The 19,910-nt window shown below is 42.3% G+C and overlaps 1 protein-coding gene across 1 annotated transcript in view; it reads right to left on the bottom strand.

Moving 5' to 3' along the window:
• Positions 1 to 304: 304 nt before the first annotated feature.
• CEP152 (centrosomal protein 152kDa) overlaps positions 305 to 19,910 on the bottom strand; it is a 100,959-nt gene continuing 81,353 nt past the window's right edge. Inside the window, exons 21-28 of the mRNA XM_014537831.1 lie at positions 16,442 to 16,556; positions 15,214 to 15,249; positions 13,601 to 13,768; positions 9,920 to 10,016; positions 7,067 to 7,170; positions 4,780 to 4,936; positions 4,439 to 4,542; positions 305 to 1,601 (exon numbers count right to left, since the gene is read on the bottom strand). Of these exons, the coding sequence (XP_014393317.1) occupies positions 586 to 1,601; positions 4,439 to 4,542; positions 4,780 to 4,936; positions 7,067 to 7,170; positions 9,920 to 10,016; positions 13,601 to 13,768; positions 15,214 to 15,249; positions 16,442 to 16,556 (1,797 nt within the window). The 3' untranslated portion in view covers positions 305 to 585. The remainder of the gene's footprint in view (positions 1,602 to 4,438; positions 4,543 to 4,779; positions 4,937 to 7,066; positions 7,171 to 9,919; positions 10,017 to 13,600; positions 13,769 to 15,213; positions 15,250 to 16,441; positions 16,557 to 19,910) is intronic.

Raw genomic sequence — 19,910 nt, 5'->3', positions numbered from 1 at the left:
TATTATTCTAAACAATACAACCAGGACACCGCTACATATTTTGTGGCAATCCTTACAAAACCTCTTTTCTACAAATTGGAAGCAAGAATAAAAATTTTGAGAAGATACTTCCAGGAAAGGTATGTGTAGGTGAGTATATAGCCTCATTAAATATTGCCAATTTAAAAAATTAAATTTGGCTGATCATATACACAAATCATCAAAGTTTACTTTTTTTTTCTGGATGAATTTCAAACGTAATGTCAGTATAACATTTCTATATCATGAGTTACAAAATAATTCATGACAACTCTATAGACCATATGCAAGTTTATTTAAATAATTTAACAGTGCACAGAGAGATAATTTGTAAGTATAAAAAAATAGATGGTTTAGCAACCAAATATAAACACCACACGGAAACAGATTACACAGACACTATCAGGCCTTTGGGAGATTAAGGCGACATGAATATCTCAAGTAGTTTTATGGGAATACTTTACTCATAGAATAGATGTCATTAAAACATCTCAAAACATTTTTCAATATGAAGTCTTCCCTTCCAGTTTTCTTGCCAATATATTCTTCTTAAATACTGTACAACGATTAGTCAAGATTGACAAAGGGGCTGTCGAAGCCGCTGTCCTGCTGGCTGGACAGAGGGGCCATCGGCCTTCTCGAAGGTTGCCGATGCGCTGAAGACGGCTCTGCACTGCTCAGCTGTTTGAAATCTGCCGCCAATAGATCCGCGGTAGGACGAGCTGGGTGTCCAGGGGTCATGCTGGTCTTCCCCGGCTGGGCATACATGGCTTCTTCGGACAGGTCTGGAGTGCGACAAGTCCGGCACTGCATCGGTGGAGAATTCTTATGATTTTTCTCTTTCTCTGAAAGGCAACCGGCTGCTAAGAACTGTTTGAAATGACCAGCCCCGGCGAGCACCTCCAGAGTGTCTCGGAGAAAGGATGCCTCGGGGCTGCCGCAGGGCAAGGTGGCGCTGCTGGAATGCCAGCCCAGCGAGGCGCCGGGGTCCCCGCCGTCCTTGACAGGAGCTTCCTCGACACCCAGACCCTCACTTTTGTCCGATTCCCTTTCAGTGAGTGGAACACATTTGGAGACTTTGAAGCCCAGTCTTTCATTAGGACTCCGACAAGTTATGTGTGCGGATCCCGATTCGGAAAGAGCGGGGCCATTTCTCGGCGAGGACTTGCTTCCGAAGGGTCCGAGGAAGGGGTATTCGGCTGCCTGCAGACACGAGCCCGAGCCGGCGTCACCGAGGAGGTCTTTCTTCCTGTGCAAACCATAGCCCCCTTCGCCTTCCCAAGGGACAAACTCGGGAGAGGCAGCCCCTGGCGACGCGTGCAGATGTTTGTGACTGCAATCCCCACCCTGAAAGTCTGCACGCGACCCTTTGGGACCCACGTGCTTTGGGTCCCCAAGCTCCGCCGCCTCCAGCCGCCTCCGAAGGTCGCAAGCAGCCCGCCTCTTGGGAACCTGGTCGCACATACTTTTGGGGAGAGTTTTCATACTGTTTGATTTGCTTTCAGTGTGACCCGGTAGAGTCTTGTCCACATCATTACTTTTTGATTTTTCAACACCAATTATCTCTGAAGTCAGGGGCAGTACTACAATATACAAGGGAACACAAAATTAGGGGAGCGTAAAACTAGGAGAAAGTTAGCATTGAAAGAAAAGGATAAAAACTACATTTTTATGTATTCCCAAAGAAGGCATATTTATTTGAATCACTCTCAGAAATACATCAATGTCAACATGTTAAAATCCTCTTTTACATATATCCATTAGAACAAGGTAGGTAATTTTGTTATTGAAATCTGATACAGTATTATTGCTAGCCACCGGGTCTATTATTTTCTGCAACAGATGTTATAGCATTTTAAGAGCCAACTGCGACGTTTCCAGTCCTGTTCTGATATGGAGTTTCTGATGAAGAAAGGTGACTGGAAGAACCCCAGTGCCCAACACTATGCCCACACACACAGCACAAACTAATTGGAGTCTCTCATTTAATCAGCTAAGGCAGTGGTCAGCAAACTCATTAGTCAACAGAGCCAAATATCAACAGTACAACGATTGAAATTTCTTTTGAGAGCCAAATTTTTAAACTTAAACTATATAGGTATAGTTTGTGAGCATACAACCTAAAAAAATTAGGTTGCAATTATGATATCAAAAGAGATTAGAGACACCATAAAAGGAGCAGAAAGCATGATCTCCAATGTCGACCTTGATGCTGAGGATGTCAATACCTGAAAAGGTATTAACTTAATTAGGATACTCCTAAGGCTTAGGAAGAGCCACACTCAAGGGGCCAAAGAGCTGCATGTGGCTCGCGAGCCGCAGTTTGCAGACCACGGAGCTAAGGCATTAAATCTGACCAGAGGCAAAGTAGCCACATGGCACAGAATCAGAGGCAACTGCCTCAGAAGAGTACAGCGTTCACATTACCGTTCCAAAATTTACACAAATAATCACATTTACCAATATCAGACTCAATTTCCTGAACAATTTCTGCCTGAAGCTTCCGAGTCCAAATCCCACCCCGCCCCCACCCATGTGGAATTAACCAATGCTTTCATTTATTTTCACCAGCTGTTGCTTTACATATTCTAAAAAAAGTTTTTTTTTTTTTTTTTTTTTGTAGAAAAAGAAACCATTTACATAGCTTCTTGGGAGGCAATTCCTTTATCATGAACTTTGGTAAAGTACATTACCAAGTACTTTGGTAATGCTAAAACTCTGTAATTTTCCTAATATTGCATTTAACTCTATAATTTTTCTACTATCAGCACTGCACTTACTAGGTATGTCACCCTCCATCCTTTTATTTTGAATTTTAAATGTTCTTCCTGTGGAAGTAACATATGTCTGGATTTTTAAAAAACCATTTGCAAGTTGTGGTCTCTTAATAAGTGAGTTTAAGCTATTCACATTTTGTGTGAATGCTGATATTTCAACCAATCATTGTTTCCTACTTACCCATGCTTTCTAGTTGTATTTTTCCTCTTTCTTGATTTTGTTAAATTAAAAACATCATCTTCCAAGTTTTTCCCCTACCAATTTGAAAGTTACATTCTCTACTTCTATTTCTCTATTGGTTATCCTTAAATTTCAATACACATACTTAAACCTATATTTTTCTAGCAATGGCTAGAATTACCAGTATCTATATCCTCTCCTTGAAAATAATAAAAATCTTAGCATATTGTTAATTTCCACTACAATATTCTCTTACATTTTTCTGAGCATACTATACTTTTCTAACATTCTCAGGTCCTGCTGTTTGTTCTACGAATTCTATTTCCTTAGGTATAAGTTCTGTTTATTTGTTTTGTTTTGTTTTATTTTGAGTTTGGTGCCTTTTTTCATGGTACTGGCTTTCTATAAACATGTGATGATTCTTGGTTGAATGCTTACCTTTCAGATGTCCTGAATGAGCTGTATTGCTGTTGGTTTAAAGAAGTTGGGAATGGAATGGGAAGAAATGAGCTGCAGGGTAGAAAGACCTAAAACCTGGTACTCTGGCCCTGGCCAGGTGGCTCAGTTGGTTGAAGCATTGTTCCATACACCAAAAGGTTGCGGATTTGATTCCCAGTCAGGGCACATACCTAGGTCATGGGTTTGATCCCCAATAGGAGTGCATTTGGGAGGCAACTGATCGATGTTCCTCTCTCACATCAATGTTTCTCTCTTTCTTTCTCTATCAAATAAATAAACATATCCACAGGTGAGGATAAAAAACACTAAATTAAAAAATACAATAGCTGGTCCTCTGAGCATGTGGGCTCCCACTCCGTGCCGCCTTGGTGTGGCTGGCCACCCAGAGCACCGCCCTGCTTCCAGGCCCTTCTTCCTGTTGCTCTGACCCAGCCCAATATTGGGGTTGGGGAAGGGAGAGGAGGAGAACTGAAGAGGGTGACCCCACCTGGATCCCGCTGTTCTAGAACCCCAACTAGTTTTCCTGGTGGGATGGCCCAGGCTTACTTCTCCTGCAACATCACCACCTTCGTCTGTGGGACAGTTCTGATATTGCTCCTGCTGTGGCTGTCATCTCTGGCAGTTCTGAACGGAGGCTCCCCTCCTCAATCTTCTACTGTCTTCTTTCTTTCAGGATTTCTCATGGCTTCTGGCCCACCAATCACACTTTTCTAAGCCCAGTTATAATTTCTTCTTTTATAGTTGTTGTTTACCATCTTTTCTACCATTTCTAGGGTTGGAAGCAGCAAAAGGAAGCTGATGGGTTTGCTGAGTCTGCCTACTTGAGCTGGAAACAACATTGTTTTGCACATTTCCAGTTTAAGTAAAAAACACCCAGAAGTTAATAAATTACTTCTCACTCCCTACATTTCCTGTGGGTTTCTTTTTTCATTTGAAAAATATTAAGTATCAAAAAAAGAGAGAGAGAGAGAGAAAACCCCTCAAGTGACTCATGTTGACATACCTGACGCTGTGGTTTTGCTCTGGGATCTGTTTGCAATAGGTGTTTCCAGCAGCTTTGCCATTGTAGCAAGTTTGCTAGCAGCATTCATAATCTTTTTCTCAGCTCTGTGGGAATTCCAGAACATTAAATTAATATAGTTTAAGGGGAAAAATGAGTTTCCTTCACCCCAGGACTTCTGTTTTCCTATTAGCTCTGCCAACATTAGGGCAGCACAGCCTTTGAGCCTCTCTTAACCCCAATGGCTGATCACGTAGAAACAGCTAATAACGTGATTAAGCAAAATGCTTAAAAAACAACATGCGTCATGGTACTCTAAGGACAGGATGCTTGGTTAAGCTTACCCCTCCTGTTTCCCATTATCCTGCAAGATCTGTTGGAGGCAGGTCAAATAGTACGTGCGCATCTTACGGATGGTTTCTTGACGTTCTCGCAACACCTCTGCCTTGACCATTTCCGCAGCTCTCTCCTTACTCTCCCGAATGTAGCGCAGCATGTCACCTGCGGGCAAGGGGGTGGGGTGGGGGTGCAGAGAAATCCCCACAGAGGCACGTTTGTTACCAGTTCTTTAAAAACAAGAGAAGCAGACTTCAGACCAATTTTCTAAGAGATGAACTGATTACAGGTATAATTTAAACACTGCACTTTTCCACAGTCATTAAAAGGGAATATTTCCGATCACTATTTTGGTAGACTCAAAGGCAAAGGAATCTAAGTCTTCCCAGAATGATGACAGCCACATATGGTAAGGACACAGAGCACATTCCCCAGGGAGATTCTGTCCTTTTCTAAAACACTGAGATAAAGAAAAAGACCATAAACACAGGGTGGGGCAAAAGTAGGCTTACAGTTGTTCATATGGAAAATACAATAATTCAGAAATAATGACACAAGGATAAACTTTCACATACAATTGTAAACCTACTTTTGCCCCACCCTATATGCATTTTACTTGTCCATTAGGTCTGATTAAAAGAGAAAAAGAGAAATATACAGGAAAGGGTAGCCAGAAAGGAGGAGACAGCAGACACAGAAGGAGGCAAAAGGAGCTGAAGAGACGCAGAGTCTTCTGTTTCCTTGTGCTCTGAAAATCCGTGTTTCATCATGTATTCAATCCTTTCAGCACCAGTGAGCATCCAACAACATGGAATCTCACCATCCACGAGAGAGAGGTGCACAGTGCTATTGCAGGGAAAGGAAAGGGACTCACGTTGCCTTCTGAATTCACATTTAAAATAGTCCACTAGCTTTTGAAATCTCTTTTTATCTGTAACTCGACATGCTTTGATTGGGAGTACCTTTAGCTAAGGTTGACTTTTGTTACCAAGCCCAGGCCTGCATCCTCCACCTATCAACACCCCTGTTATATTAAAGATTCCAATTCACAGAGGACAGTAAGCTTGTCCTGAAAATCACATGTTCTCTGCAAAAATACTGATAGACTACTTTTCACTATCTGAAGTGGAAAAAATGAAAACAAAGTACATGTCAACACAAAATTTCCAACCAACTTGTAAAATGTAAACACACACACACACACACACACGTTATATTAGGGTGAAAAAAAATACTTAAAATTTCACTTCCCAATTTATATGATGGGTAACAAAAATTGCCTTGTTTGTAGTAATAGAGCCTCTATTAATATAAGTGGCAACTGAGAAGCAAATCCTCTTAAACTGATACTAAATGGGCTTTTCAAACATCTACACATGATTCTCATGATCTACCAATTATATTCGGAACCTGAGACCTGCTCCACTCTTTTTGTTAAAAATGAATGCAGTATTGGGACGTAAGTACACATTTCTTCTATATAAGTGTTGGTTATTGTTCTGGGACACACACATTCTATGCAATACTTATTGTAATTAAAAACCAGGAGGTATCCGTGCTACTAGGAAAACATAACTGAAGAAACGCTCTCCGGGGTGTGCTGCACCACCTAGGACTGTAAAGGATTTGGCAAACAAATACATCTACAACTTAGTCCATTGTCAAAATAATGAGAAACAAGAGAACGACTCCTAACTAGATCCATTTTCCCTGGTCCTTAAAAGTTGATGGTAGTAAAAAATAATTTAACACTCAGGTGACAGTTTCATTGCTACCAGTTAAGTTATAAGATTATAACATTTTTAGTTTAATATCAGTGTCCAAAAAAGAAACAGAATAATCAACAATATAAAACAACTCTATCCTCTATGTCACTTCCAAAAGAAACTATTTGGGCAAAATGATCCATTACTGTTTAATTAAGAAAGGTATTGCCCTAACCGGTTTGGCTCAGTGGATAGAGCATCAGCCTGCGGACTCAAGGGTCCCAGGTTCGATTCCGGTCAAGGGCATGTACCTTGGTTGCAGGCACATCGCCAGTGGGGAGTGTGCAGGAGGCAGCTGATGAATCTTTCTCTCTCATCGATGTTTCTAACTCTCTATCCCTCTCCCTTCCTCTCTGTAAAAAATCAATAAAATATATCTTTTTTAAAAAAGAAAGGTATCAATGTTCTCTTATGCAAGCTGGTAAGAGTCTAGGACAAAGTTGCTTGAAAAATTCCCCAAAATTACTTTTGTCAGTAACAAAAAGGCCCAAACCACTTGAAAATCGTGGGACTCTCTCTAGGGACTTACGCTTGATTTTTTTCACTGCTTTAATGTACTGCTCACGAAGCTCTTCCAAGGCCCCCTGATTGCACGGCAGGCAAGCATGTTCAATGGCCCCTTCTGACAATGACCTAAACACAAACAGCACAGGTTGTAAGTGAAAAACTTCTATCTATAAATTCTAATAAGATAAACTGAAACGTGCTTAAAAGTTCACATAGGAGAATCTTTATTATATAGTTAGTTAAAATAGGAGAAAAATGAAAACAATTGAAATGTTATGGTTACTTAAGTAAGTCATGGTAAATCCACATGATGAAAATCAATGCAGCGTATTATAGAGTATATAATGAGGTGGGAAATGTTAATAAAGATTACAAAATAGCTTTTACAATGTTCTCAATTTTTAGAACATGTGCACATGGTATGTGTATACGAAAGAGCCTAAATGATATAAAACAATAGGTTAAAAGAGGGTATCCTAGGGATAGGATTTTGGAAGATTTTCCTCTTTTTTATACTTTGTGCCACACAGTTATGCACCACTTAATGATCAGGGTATGTTCTGGAAAATGTGTCATTAGGCAATTTTATCATTGTGCAAGCATCACAGAGTGCCCTTCCACAAACCTAGATGCATAGCCTACTATACACCTAGCCTATATGGTGTAGCCTATTGCTCCTAGGCTACAAACCTGTATACCTGTCACTGTATGAAACAGCATGAGATTAAATCAAGCACAAGAAATAATGATGCAACCAAGAAACATAATAAACGTAAACCAGTAACATAGTTATTACCATTACCAAGTATTATGCACTGTACAAAACTGTATGTATTATATGTTTGTATGACTCAGTAGGTTTGTTTACACCAGCATCTCCACAAACACGTGAATAAAGTGTTGCATTTCAACAGCTATGAGGTCACTAGGAAGAGGAATTTTTCAGCTCCATTATAATCTAACTAGAGGCCCGGTGCACAAAATTCGTGCATGGGGGTGGGGTGGGGGTCTGTTTGCAGGCTGGCCACACCCCCTTCAGGGTAGGGGTCCCGCTGGGGTGCCTGGCCAGTCTGGGTGAGTGGCTGATGGCTGTTTGCAGGCTGGCCACACCCCCTTCAGGGTAGGGGTCCCGCTGGGGTGCCTGGCCAGTCTGGGTGAGTGGCTGATGGCTGTTTGCAGGCTGGCCACACCCCCTTCAGGGTAGGGGTCCCGCTGGGGTGCCTGGCCAGTCTGGGTGAGTGGCTGATGGCTGTTTGCAGGCTGGCCACACCCCCTTCAGGGTAGGGGTCCCGCTGGGGTGCCTGGCCAGTCTGGGTGAGTGGCTGATGGCTGTTTGCAGGCTGGCCACACCCCCTTCAGGGTAGGGGTCCCGCTGGGGTGCCTGGCCAGTCTGGGTGAGTGGCTGATGGCTGTTTGCAGGCTGGCCACACCCCCTTCAGGGTAGGGGTCCCGCTGGGGTGCCTGGCCAGTCTGGGTGAGTGGCTGATGGCTGTTTGCAGGCTGGCCACACCCCCTTCAGGGTAGGGGTCCCGCTGGGGTGCCTGGCCAGTCTGGGTGAGTGGCTGATGGCTGTTTGCAGGCTGGCCACACCCCCTTCAGGGTAGGGGTCCCGCTGGGGTGCCTGGCCAGTCTGGGTGAGTGGCTGATGGCTGTTTGCAGGCTGGCCACACCCCCTTCAGGGTAGGGGTCCCGCTGGGGTGCCTGGCCAGTCTGGGTGAGTGGCTGATGGCTGTTTGCAGGCTGGCCACACCCCCTTCAGGGTAGGGGTCCCGCTGGGGTGCCTGGCCAGTCTGGGTGAGTGGCTGATGGCTGTTTGCAGGCTGGCCACACCCCCTTCAGGGTAGGGGTCCCGCTGGGGTGCCTGGCCAGTCTGGGTGAGTGGCTGATGGCTGTTTGCAGGCTGGCCACACCCCCTTCAGGGTAGGGGTCCCGCTGGGGTGCCTGGCCAGTCTGGGTGAGTGGCTGATGGCTGTTTGCAGGCTGGCCACACCCCCTTCAGGGTAGGGGTCCCGCTGGGGTGCCTGGCCAGTCTGGGTGAGTGGCTGATGGCTGTTTGCAGGCTGGCCACACCCCCTTCAGGGTAGGGGTCCCGCTGGGGTGCCTGGCCAGTCTGGGTGAGTGGCTGATGGCTGTTTGCAGGCTGGCCACACCCCCTTCAGGGTAGGGGTCCCGCTGGGGTGCCTGGCCAGTCTGGGTGAGTGGCTGATGGCTGTTTGCAGGCTGGCCACACCCCCTTCAGGGTAGGGGTCCCGCTGGGGTGCCTGGCCAGTCTGGGTGAGTGGCTGATGGCTGTTTGCAGGCTGGCCACACCCCCTTCAGGGTAGGGGTCCCGCTGGGGTGCCTGGCCAGTCTGGGTGAGTGGCTGATGGCTGTTTGCAGGCTGGCCACACCCCCTTCAGGGTTTGGGGGCCCTACTGGGGTGCCTAGTCAGCCTGGGTGAGGGGCTTATGGCTGTGTTCAGGCTGGCCACGGCTGCGGGCTGGAAGCAGGTATTTGGGATTTATTTAACTTCTATAATTGAAACTTTGTAGCCTTGAGTGGAGCTCAGGGCTGGCCAGGGCAGGCGGGAAGCTTGGCTTCCTCCATTGCCGGGGGCAACCAAAGCCTCCTGCTCATTCCAGCTCTGTGGCCACCGCCATATTTGTGACGGACTGGCGGAGTGTGGGAGTGATGGTTAATTTGCATATTACTCTTTTATTAGATAGGATGGGACTACTGTCATATATGAAGTTCATCATTAAGCAAAATGTTGTTACATGGCATAGGACTATATAACAATGACAATAATTGATTTTCCTGGTATATTATCAACACAATTGATATAATTTAAAGATACTTAGAAATAAGCAATTTCTTTAAAATAGTAAAAGTATACCTTGGTGGTAAGTTACAAAGTGTTCTCAGTTCTTCCAATTTACTCTTCATGTCATTGTTTTCTTCTATTAATTCTTCAACAACTTTACTATTCTCTTCTAAAAAAGAAGTTTATAGAATATTGATCAATTAATCTCTTTTTTTCTCAGCCTCCTGTTCCCTTATGTTCACAATCCAAATGTTTATGGAGGAGACTATAGGATTTCCAGTTGCTCCCTGTGCCATTCATTCCCTGATGAGCCCTAACCTGACCACTTCTGTTCTGTTTTCTTAGCACTTAAAATCTGTGCTGCTTGTTCATCTTGCTTCGGGTTAAACACTGCTCTGCAAAGGTTTCCAATTGTCTCAGAGGCATCTCTTTTGTTTTCCAGCTAGACTGAAGCTCTACAGAAACTACTAGGTTTTCTAATTCCCGGTTCCCGTGGATCCTGGTGTACAGTCTATGATCATATCAATGATCACTGAACAAGCACCTCAAAACAACATTTCTTTTTAAATCAAGCTTAAGCCACTGTTTTCAGAATGAAGGTCAGATTTTTTAATTCCTTGAACTTTAAAAAAGATGAGGAGACTGATGGACTCCATAAATTTCAGTCAGTGACACGGGTTTAAATACTAACTCTACTTCTTACCAGTTGGATGAGTTTAGGCAAATTTCTTAAACTATCTGAACCTGAGTTTTTTCATTGGAAAAATGGGGATAATATTACCTACTTTGAAGATTAAAACAGAGATAAAACAATAAATGCACAGAACTTTACATGGGCCTGGCAATACCATTGTTCAGGAAGTACAAACCTGGCACCTCATGTATCCTACTCTTAACCCTCTCATTACACCCCATACACTGGGGAATGATTCACTCTATTCCCCCTAGTGATTGATGTTAACTTGTATATTTTTAAACCGTTCATTATTACTCTAATCACTTTCCAATAAATGCTACCAAGACAGTGGAAAGGGAATTTAAGAAACAAAAAGGAAGCAACCACAATAGCAAAAACATTATCAACAGATTTACATTAAGACAAACACTAAAATGAAACTATTGAATGACTTCAATTCTGACCCTGACCCCTTTTTTCAGCCATTGTTTGAGCTAATCACCAACTTCCTTGGATTATTTCTAAGTGCACAAATTACAGAAGAGATCTACCTCAAAAAGCACTGGGTAGCCCTAGCTGGTTTGGCTTAGTGGATAGAGTGTCCACCTGTGGACTGAAGGGTCCTGAGTTCCATTCCAGTCAAGGGCACATACCCAGGTTGCAGGCTCGATCTCCAGTAGGGGGGTGTGCAGGAAGCAGCCAATCAATGACTCTCTCTCATCACTGATGTTTCTCTCTCTCCCTCTCCCTTCCTCTGTGAAATCAATAAAAATATATATATTTTTAAAAAGCACTATGTAGAATAATGATTTTATGATCACAATGAATGGTGCTAAATATTATTTATAAATAATAATCACACCCAACTGCCCCTGTCATTTTACTCTATAAAACAGATATTGCTGGTTTTCACCTAATTTTACAGTAGCTACATTGTATCTACATCTACAGTTGATTAAATAAGTAAGCAATCACTATATAAGAGTTATAACTATTAAAGTTTTTTTCTCAAAATTCTTAAAACGCTTTTTGCCTTAGAGTAATTATTATCTACTAGAGACCCAGTGCACGAATTCGTGCATAGGTAGGATCTCTCAGCCTGGCCAGCCCAGCAGGGTGGGCTAGGGGTAGGGACCAAGGGAGGTTCACCAGCCGGCCCCATCCCCGTTCGGGGTCTATCAGGGCCAGACCAGCTGGGGGAGGGACCCCAGGAGGTTGGTTGGCCTGAGGAGGGACCGCGGGAGGCTGGCTGAGGGGGGAGGGACCACAGGAGATTGGCTGGCCAGGGGGAGGGACTATGGTTGGTTGGCTGTGGGAGCACACTGATCACCAGGAGGCTCCTGTATTGAGTGTTTGCCCCCTGGTGGTCAGTGCACATCATAGTGACCATTCAGTCAGTCATTTGGTCATAACGGTCGTTTAGGCTTTTATATATATAGATCTTTAACAGACTTATCAAGCAGTAGGAGGATGTAGACGGCTTCTCTTAGGCAACGGTGTTCACAGTGTGTGCTGATGCCAGACACTGTGCTAAGTGCTGGTCCAGAACTTGGTCCTTGTCACCATGAAGTCTCTACTCCTTTGGAGAATATAAACATCCAATAACTCCAAGGATGATGACTGTTATAAAAATCACAGGTGGTGGGGGGACGTCTATCAGAAGAACCTAATCAAGTCTGGTGGCTGGGATTACCTCCCTGAGGAAGGCATGCACTTAGAGAGAGATGCGGAGGAGCTAGCCAGGCAATATGGTCAGGATGGTAGGACAGATGTTCTGGTAAAAGGAGGGAATGCAAAGAAGTCTCGAGGAAAGAGACAATGAAATCCATGCTATGGCTCTATGAATGGGTATGTGGGCTGGGGAAAGAGGAAGCCGGAGGGGCTAGCAGATGCTCGGTCATGAAGGGCTTTTTAGACTCTTCAATTAAGTATTTGTATGTCTCACTGAGGACCATATCCAGCCCCTACTGGGCTTTAAGAGTGTGGTGACCCAATTTACTTGGTAAAAGGTTGCTCTAGCTCAGTGATGGCGAACCTATGACACGCGTGTCAGAGGTGACTTGCGAACTCATTTTTTTGGTTGATTTTTCTTTGTTAAATGGCATTTAAATATATAAAATAAATATAAATCTATCCACTTGGTCTTTTATGGATGATGCAATTATTTGGAGTCCACGGATTCAGGCTTTCATTCATTCAGACATTTACTATTGTCTGGTATGTAGTGGGCACCATGACAACAAGGGTGAATAAGACAAAACATTCCTTATCCTCAGGGTACTTACAGGAGTAAAAGAAAATTCCTGACCAGTTCAAGAATCTGAACTATTTCAAATGTAAAGAATATACAGAGCACAGAATATAAGTGAAGAGTGAAAGGTAAGAGGGTGCACCCTCATAAGCTCAATAGCTTCCTTTCTTATAAGGGCAATAGAAAATGGCATAAATGCCCGTTTAAATAATTTCCCTGAAAACACTGTGAAAAATGGACTGGAAGGCAACCAGGTCAGACCCAGGCACCTTTGTTCACGCCTTTGCCCTCTGCCTAGAATGCTGTTCTCTTTGGCAAAGACCTTCACCTTTCACGGCTTAGTCAAGCCTCCCTTAACTCTAAACAGGAGGAAGAGTTAATTAACATCTTTTCTTCCAAGTTTACACGAACATACTGCCAGTAGCACTCAATGCTGCAATTATTGATTAACTTGTTTTCAATTCTCCTCACTTGATAAGAAGCTTCTTGAAGGAAAAGAACAGTCTTGCATATCTCCATCTAAACTGGAATTCTGCCTGATGCATTTACTGCGATATCACCAGTGCCTACAATACTGCCTGACACATAATGGGCACTCAATGTCTCTTCAATCAAAAAAGGAAGAAAGGAATGTGACCTTTTCATCAGAGCTCCAATTTTCCTCTTTTGAGTTCAGTAATAATTTGGTTAGTAAAAATAAGGTCCAAATTAGTTTACATTAACTCCCAAAGAGAACCAGTGCCTGTTAAGTAAAAATTCACATTTGAACATTTCAACAAGGATCAAAGAGATTTCTACTGGTAGCAATGCCACCTTAAATGCTAACCTCCGATTTTTTCCACTACGGCTTTGTGCTTCCTTTCTAAATGCTGAAGATGCCTACAGCATTTCTCCAGTTTTCTTTTCAGATCTTGACATTCCTGCTTTGCCTTTTCAAGTTCTTGGAAGCTGTGTCCACAGCATGAACCTTTAATCTCGGGGATCTTTTTCTTATCTGCAAAAATTAAATGATAGCAAACCTTTATATCAATTTAGACTAAGAACTACAAGGAAGAGAAGGAGGGAGGGGACGAGGGCAGGAGGGAGAGAGGGATGGAAGGAGGGAAAAAGGAGACCAAATGACATAACTAAAGGCTACAGTATAACTGGAAAAAGTATGATGCTTAAGAAAAAGACTTGGGTTTAAATCCTGTTTCCACTATTTACTGGGTGTGTGACTTGGAGAATATTACTTAACCTCTCTGAGACTTAGTATTTTAATGTGCAAAACTGAATAAAACCATCTATTTTAAATTGTTATGAAAAATAATGCTCAGACTTTAGTATTGTATACCATTCCCCACTAAAAAGGACCTCAAATCTTCAAGAAATGACTGACTCTAGTACCGGGAAAGGGTATATACAAGATGAGGCTAGAGTATTTTGCTATACCAGAAAGTAAGAAATTACTCAAATATATAGCATGTCCCAAGGACATGGGAGCCAGTTTGAAGAGGCTCCACTAGCTAAATCTGGGACAATTTGAACACTTAGTATAGTAATGGATTATAAAACATATTTTAGTCTGGCTGGTATGGCTCAGCAGTTGAGCATCGACCCAGGAACCAAGAAGGCACTAGGCACATGCCCGGGTGTGGGTCCATCCCTAGTAGGGGGCGTGCAGGAGGCAGCTGATCGATGATGGTCCTCTCTCATCAATATTTCTCTCTCTCTCCCTTCCTCTCTCTCTAAAAAGTCAATAAAACGTATATTTAAAATATATGTTTTTTTAAAAATATGAATTCATGGTTCATACCAATAATCCTACCAAAAATGGGATAGATGGATAGATGGATGGATGGATGGATGGACGGACGAATAGATGGATATGTAAGCAAGTTGGTAAGTAGATAGGCAGATGGATGGGTGGACAAACAGATAAATAAGTAACTATGCAAACTGGAGGGGAGCAGTCTTTAACAGTATTGGTAATGTTCTATTTCTTAAGTCTTAAAGTGGGTTCCTGGTCGTCAGCCCTCGTAACTTATGTGATCATTACATGTATTTTTTGTATGTGTCAAGTATTTAATAATTAATGTTTAAATTACTTTTAAAAATAATGAGATATTAGAAGACTATAACCAAATAGTCAACAGTGGCACTCTGGGAGTAAGACTATAAAGGACTTTATCTCTTACTATATGTTTTGGATTATTTAATCCTTTCTAATGAATTTGTTAATGTGTTGTTTTTAGGGGAAAAGACTAAAGAAAGAAAAATAAATTTGTTTATAGTCTGATTTGACTTAGTCCAATTTCTTTCATATTGACAGAATTTCCCAAAGCCAAACTACTCATTTCACACACACAAATATGATTCTCAGGCCATTCCAAATATGATAACAGACATAAAATGAAAAGTAAGAAGCAAGATATAAATTAAGGTGGTATTACCATGCACCTAATGAGCAATTAGATATTCTCAACCATCTAAAACCTAGAAGTAGAGGGAAAAAGATCTATGAACAATGAGAAAAATACTGTTGACTGATTTCTCAGGCAAGGCAGGGGGGTTCTCTAAGGATCCTGGTAATACTGCCTACTGAATTAGAAACGTGTGAAAACTAAGGTTATTGGTTTAGTACGTATGATTTGCTCTGGCAATTCTTAGTTCTTTTCGGGTTACAAACAGAGAGAGTGTGCATGTGTTGGTATGTGGGGGGAAGAAGCAGGCTGCAAGGGGCCAATCCCCTATTAGGGATGAAAGCTACTAAAAGACATGCCAAGCCTCGCTCAAAAGCTCAGTGAATAGAAGCCCTATAGTCCTCTGTGACCTCTGAAAACTTCAAGGGGCTGCAGTACAGCACACCAACTCTTCTTCATAATGACAATTCTAAGTATTAAGGAAAAGTTAAACTGTCAATTCATCAAATACTCAAGGACCGCAAATTCTGTGTCATTCACTCTGCCATGTGTTAGGGAGGAAGAGATAAAAACACTGCCCCTGCCCACAAGAAACTCACAAATAAATCAGAAAACACCTAATACACTTCAGGAACATTTCCATTAAAAAAACGGTTGAGCCCTAGCTGGTTTGGCTCAGTGGATAGAGTGTTGGCCTGTGGACTGAAGGGTCCCGGGGTCGATTCCAGTCAAGGGCACATGCCTGGGTTGCGGGCTCAATCCCCAATGGGGGGCCTGCAGGAGGCAGCCAATCAGTGATTCTCTCTCATCACTGATGTTTCTACCTCTCCCTCTCTCTTCCTCTCTGAAATCAATAAAAATATATTTTAAAAAAAGAAAAAAATGGTTGAAATAAACCAGTAATGTGAATGAAAAAGTGTCCACTATTTGTCAATTTTCTTATGTGAAGCCCTTGATTTCTCAATAAAGCCAGGGAATAAAAGTATGACTGTGCCATTAAAATTCTAATTATTCTCCTTCTAAACAGAATCACTTCTGAATGGAGGGAAGGCCATGAAAAATAGACGTAAGAGGGCCTAGGGCAACTTTGTCTTCTAAATGCAAAATGAAATCTAGGGGGAGGACACACATCAAGTAGGAGTAACATTACACATTTGTTCACTCAAAAACTATATACATCTTTGCTCTCCTTTTATTTTCAAAGCAACCCTCTGGAACTGTGGTTATGGATGTTACAAAGATCAGCAGGAATCAAACCCCATTACCAGCTTCTGCTTCTGTTTGTTTTGAGGCCGAGGTCTGAGCATGGTGTCCAGACGTGGGTGCAGGAAGGATGACCAGGGTTCCAGGGTCTCCTCGGCCGGTGACACCCATGTTTCTCTGAAACAAATTAGCTTTATAGTTATTGCCTAGTAAAAGTCTTCACAAAATTCTCTATTTAACATGCTAATATTAAACACACACACACACACAAAAAAACAACAACACAAAAACCCATCACCCTGAAACAAATCTTGCCTAAACTATCACCAATATTTTTCTATGGTGTTAATGTGAATACTGTCATTACTACGAACTAGTCTCTCTAATTTTCCAAATTAGAACATTATCTGGCAGAGGACTGACGGCCAACTATGAGACAGATAGGAGATACATATGAATTTGAAGTATTTTAATAGTTTATGTGATCAAACCATTGGACAGACTAGGTGAAATCAAAATTGCTCTTGAAAATCCAGAACATTTTCACTGCAGCAGGAATCAAATTCATTAGAAATTGCAATACCGATCTTTTGCCTTCCATGAATTGAAAGTAAAATAACAGTAAAAAAAACTTTTTTTAACTTAGATAAGTATGCTATATGTTTCTAAATATTTTAACATATGCTACCATTTTGAAAGGAAGGCCAGTTGAATTCCAATGTTTAAAAGAGAAACTGAGGCTCACCTGAATGAAGCACCTTGCACAAGACCATTTCTTCACTAACACGTATTGAACACTTTCTGCATTCTAGTCCTGTTACAGGCAATACAGCCACTATCCTAATTTGTGGTGAGACATTCTTTTAAAGTAGTATTTTCAGATTTTGGACAACTACTAAATCCCAAAGAATGATCTTGAGAGGGCTGTCTTGTTTAATTACTTAAAACACATTAGATATGCTTGATTCTAGAAGCCTTTATTTTGATTATGAGAAACTCATTTAACTGTCAGGAAACCTACCTACGATGCCCACCACAAGCAGAGATCGGCAAGTAAAGAGAAGAGGCAAATTCTGAGCATTCAAGAGGACACAGATGGGGTTGAGCCAAAAGGAGTAACAAAGGTGGAGCCCCCAAACAGTCAATGTTTCCAGTTTCTACTCAAAACTGGAGAAAAGCTAAAATAACACAAAAAAAATTAGCAAGCACTTTTTGGTCTTAGCTTTGACTTGACTGTGGTGGTAAGAAAAGATAGAATGCACATCCTGTAGTCTGTTTGAAATTTTTATTCCAATTGATATTTCTCTTTTCTTTTATAACTATGAAATGTTGTGTTAATATATTTTGATAAGGCATTCATTTCCTTGGACAATTGATTTTTAATTCATTTCATCCTTTCCATTTTATTTATTTATTTATTTATTAAATATTCTTATTGATTTCAGAGAGGAAGGGAGATGGAGGAGAGATAGAAACATCAATGGTAAGAATCACTGATCGGCTGCCTTCTGCATGCCCCTTACTGGGGATCAAGCCTGCAACCTGGGCATTTGCCCCTGATTGGAATCGAACCTGGGACCCTTCAGTCTGCAGGCCGATGCTCTATCCACTGATCCAAACCAGCTAGGGCCATCCTTTCCATTAAAGAAAAAACCCTTTGATCATCTAAATTATTTTAACGAGACTTATTTTATATGTACCTGTAGATCAGTGTTCCTGTTTTAATTTTCATGAACAACTCTAAAAACTATAAATTTAATAAATCATCAATCACAGCTCTTCACATTTATGGCACCTATATTGCAAATTTATAATCACTGCTTTACCTCAAGGTTCTGAAATGAGTTAGCTTTAAAAGAGCAAAACTCAAGTATTACTCTGTGACAAATGCCAGATTAGGCATTTCAAAGCCACCCTTTTTCAGGAATGGAATCTGATCCCACCCAACTAAAGCCGCAAAAGTCTAAGTTCTTAGCCAAATTACGTGATTCTGTCTCCAGAGACATGTAAGCCACATTGAGTCATACAAATGATCTTACACTGTTTACACAATTATAAGTCCTATAAAAAGACCCCAGGTTTGATTACATATTAATGGTAGAAGAAAGGTGTTACATTTTCTTGATTTTTTATAGCAGAAATTGCCTTTTCAGGAAAGTAAACTTGAAAGCATACATAATATGATTTTCCCATCACTTATCATTAAAACCTCCTATGGATAATTCTTCTTATTTTAATTATCTATTTTTTCCCAAAATTCTCAATAGAATATTATAAGCATTATTCATGGGAAGGAGTCTCACCCAATTATTCTTAAATTGAAAGCAACTAGTAAGTAATAACATTTTTTGAAATCAATAATTTAAAATATCAGATTTGAGCTGTAGAGAAGATGGCGGCATAGGTAAACATGGTACTCGCCACCTCCCACAACCCATCAAAATTACAACTAAAATACAGAACAACCATCATTCAGAACCGCTTAAAATCTGACTGAATAAAAGCCCTCCAACTGGGAAATTTAAAGAAACCACACTGAGACTGGTAGGTGGGGCAGAGGCGCAGAATGGGTTGGTCCAATACGTGTTTTCAATTGGGATGGATATCTTGGCTGAGAAGGCCTCCTCTGAGGAGCAAAGGGTCCCAGCTCCACATCAAAACTGTCAGCCCAGGGTTCCAGTGCTGGGAAGAGAAGTCCCCTTAACTTTGGGCTGGAAAAACCAGCAGGAATTGTGGCTAACAGAGGCTGCCTGAGACCCGGGCAGTTCTTCTTAAAGGCCCTTGCACAGACTTACTCCCTCTGAGCTCCAGTGCTTGGGAGCAGCTTGAAAGGATCCAGGGACATATGGGGAGAAACTAAATTGTCTAGCATCAGGGCAAGAACTTGGGGGGCAGCTATCTCCTAAACAAAAGTGCTGGCAGAGGTCATTGTTTCCCTGCAGAGATCTCCCCCCACACAGAGCTGACTGCCATATCTAAGTTTCCATCAGCATAGCTCACATTGTTCACCCTGGTGATTCCCTGAGATCCCACCCCACCCAATTTGCAGCCCCACCCAACCTGTTTGCAGTGGCTTTTTTATATTAATGGTCTGTTCTGGCTCAGGCTTCAGATTTTCCTAAAATCTCTCAAATAAGCAGCAGCTGGAGTTGGTGTGCCCCATACCTCTCAATAAGTGGCCCCAGGCCTGGCACTAGCAGCAACTTGCCAAGGTTCACAGCTTGGCCTCTCCCGGACACCTCCTAGCACAACACAAGTGGCAGCCATCTGCAGATTGCTCTGTAGTTCATGCCAGGTGGCCCCAGGCAAGGGACAAGCAGTGGCTGACTTTGCACCTCCCGGGAGGCCCCAGAGCCATTGCACCTGGTGGAAAGCTTCAGACCACACCAAATTACAACTCTACCACATCTAAAGCGACACACTCAAAGGGCCGACTCAGTGAGCACCAAAGCCCCACTGAAGCAAGTCCTGCTCCATAGGGGTGTCCTGCACAGCAGCTCTTCCACTGTAGTCACAGCCAGTCCTCACAGC

Source organism: Myotis brandtii, unplaced genomic scaffold (assembly GCF_000412655.1).
Source record: "Myotis brandtii unplaced genomic scaffold, ASM41265v1 scaffold182, whole genome shotgun sequence".
Lineage (NCBI taxonomy): Eukaryota > Metazoa > Chordata > Mammalia > Chiroptera > Vespertilionidae > Myotis > Myotis brandtii.
Note: the sequence above shows the minus strand (reverse complement) of the source record. Positions and strands in the feature narration are given on the sequence as shown.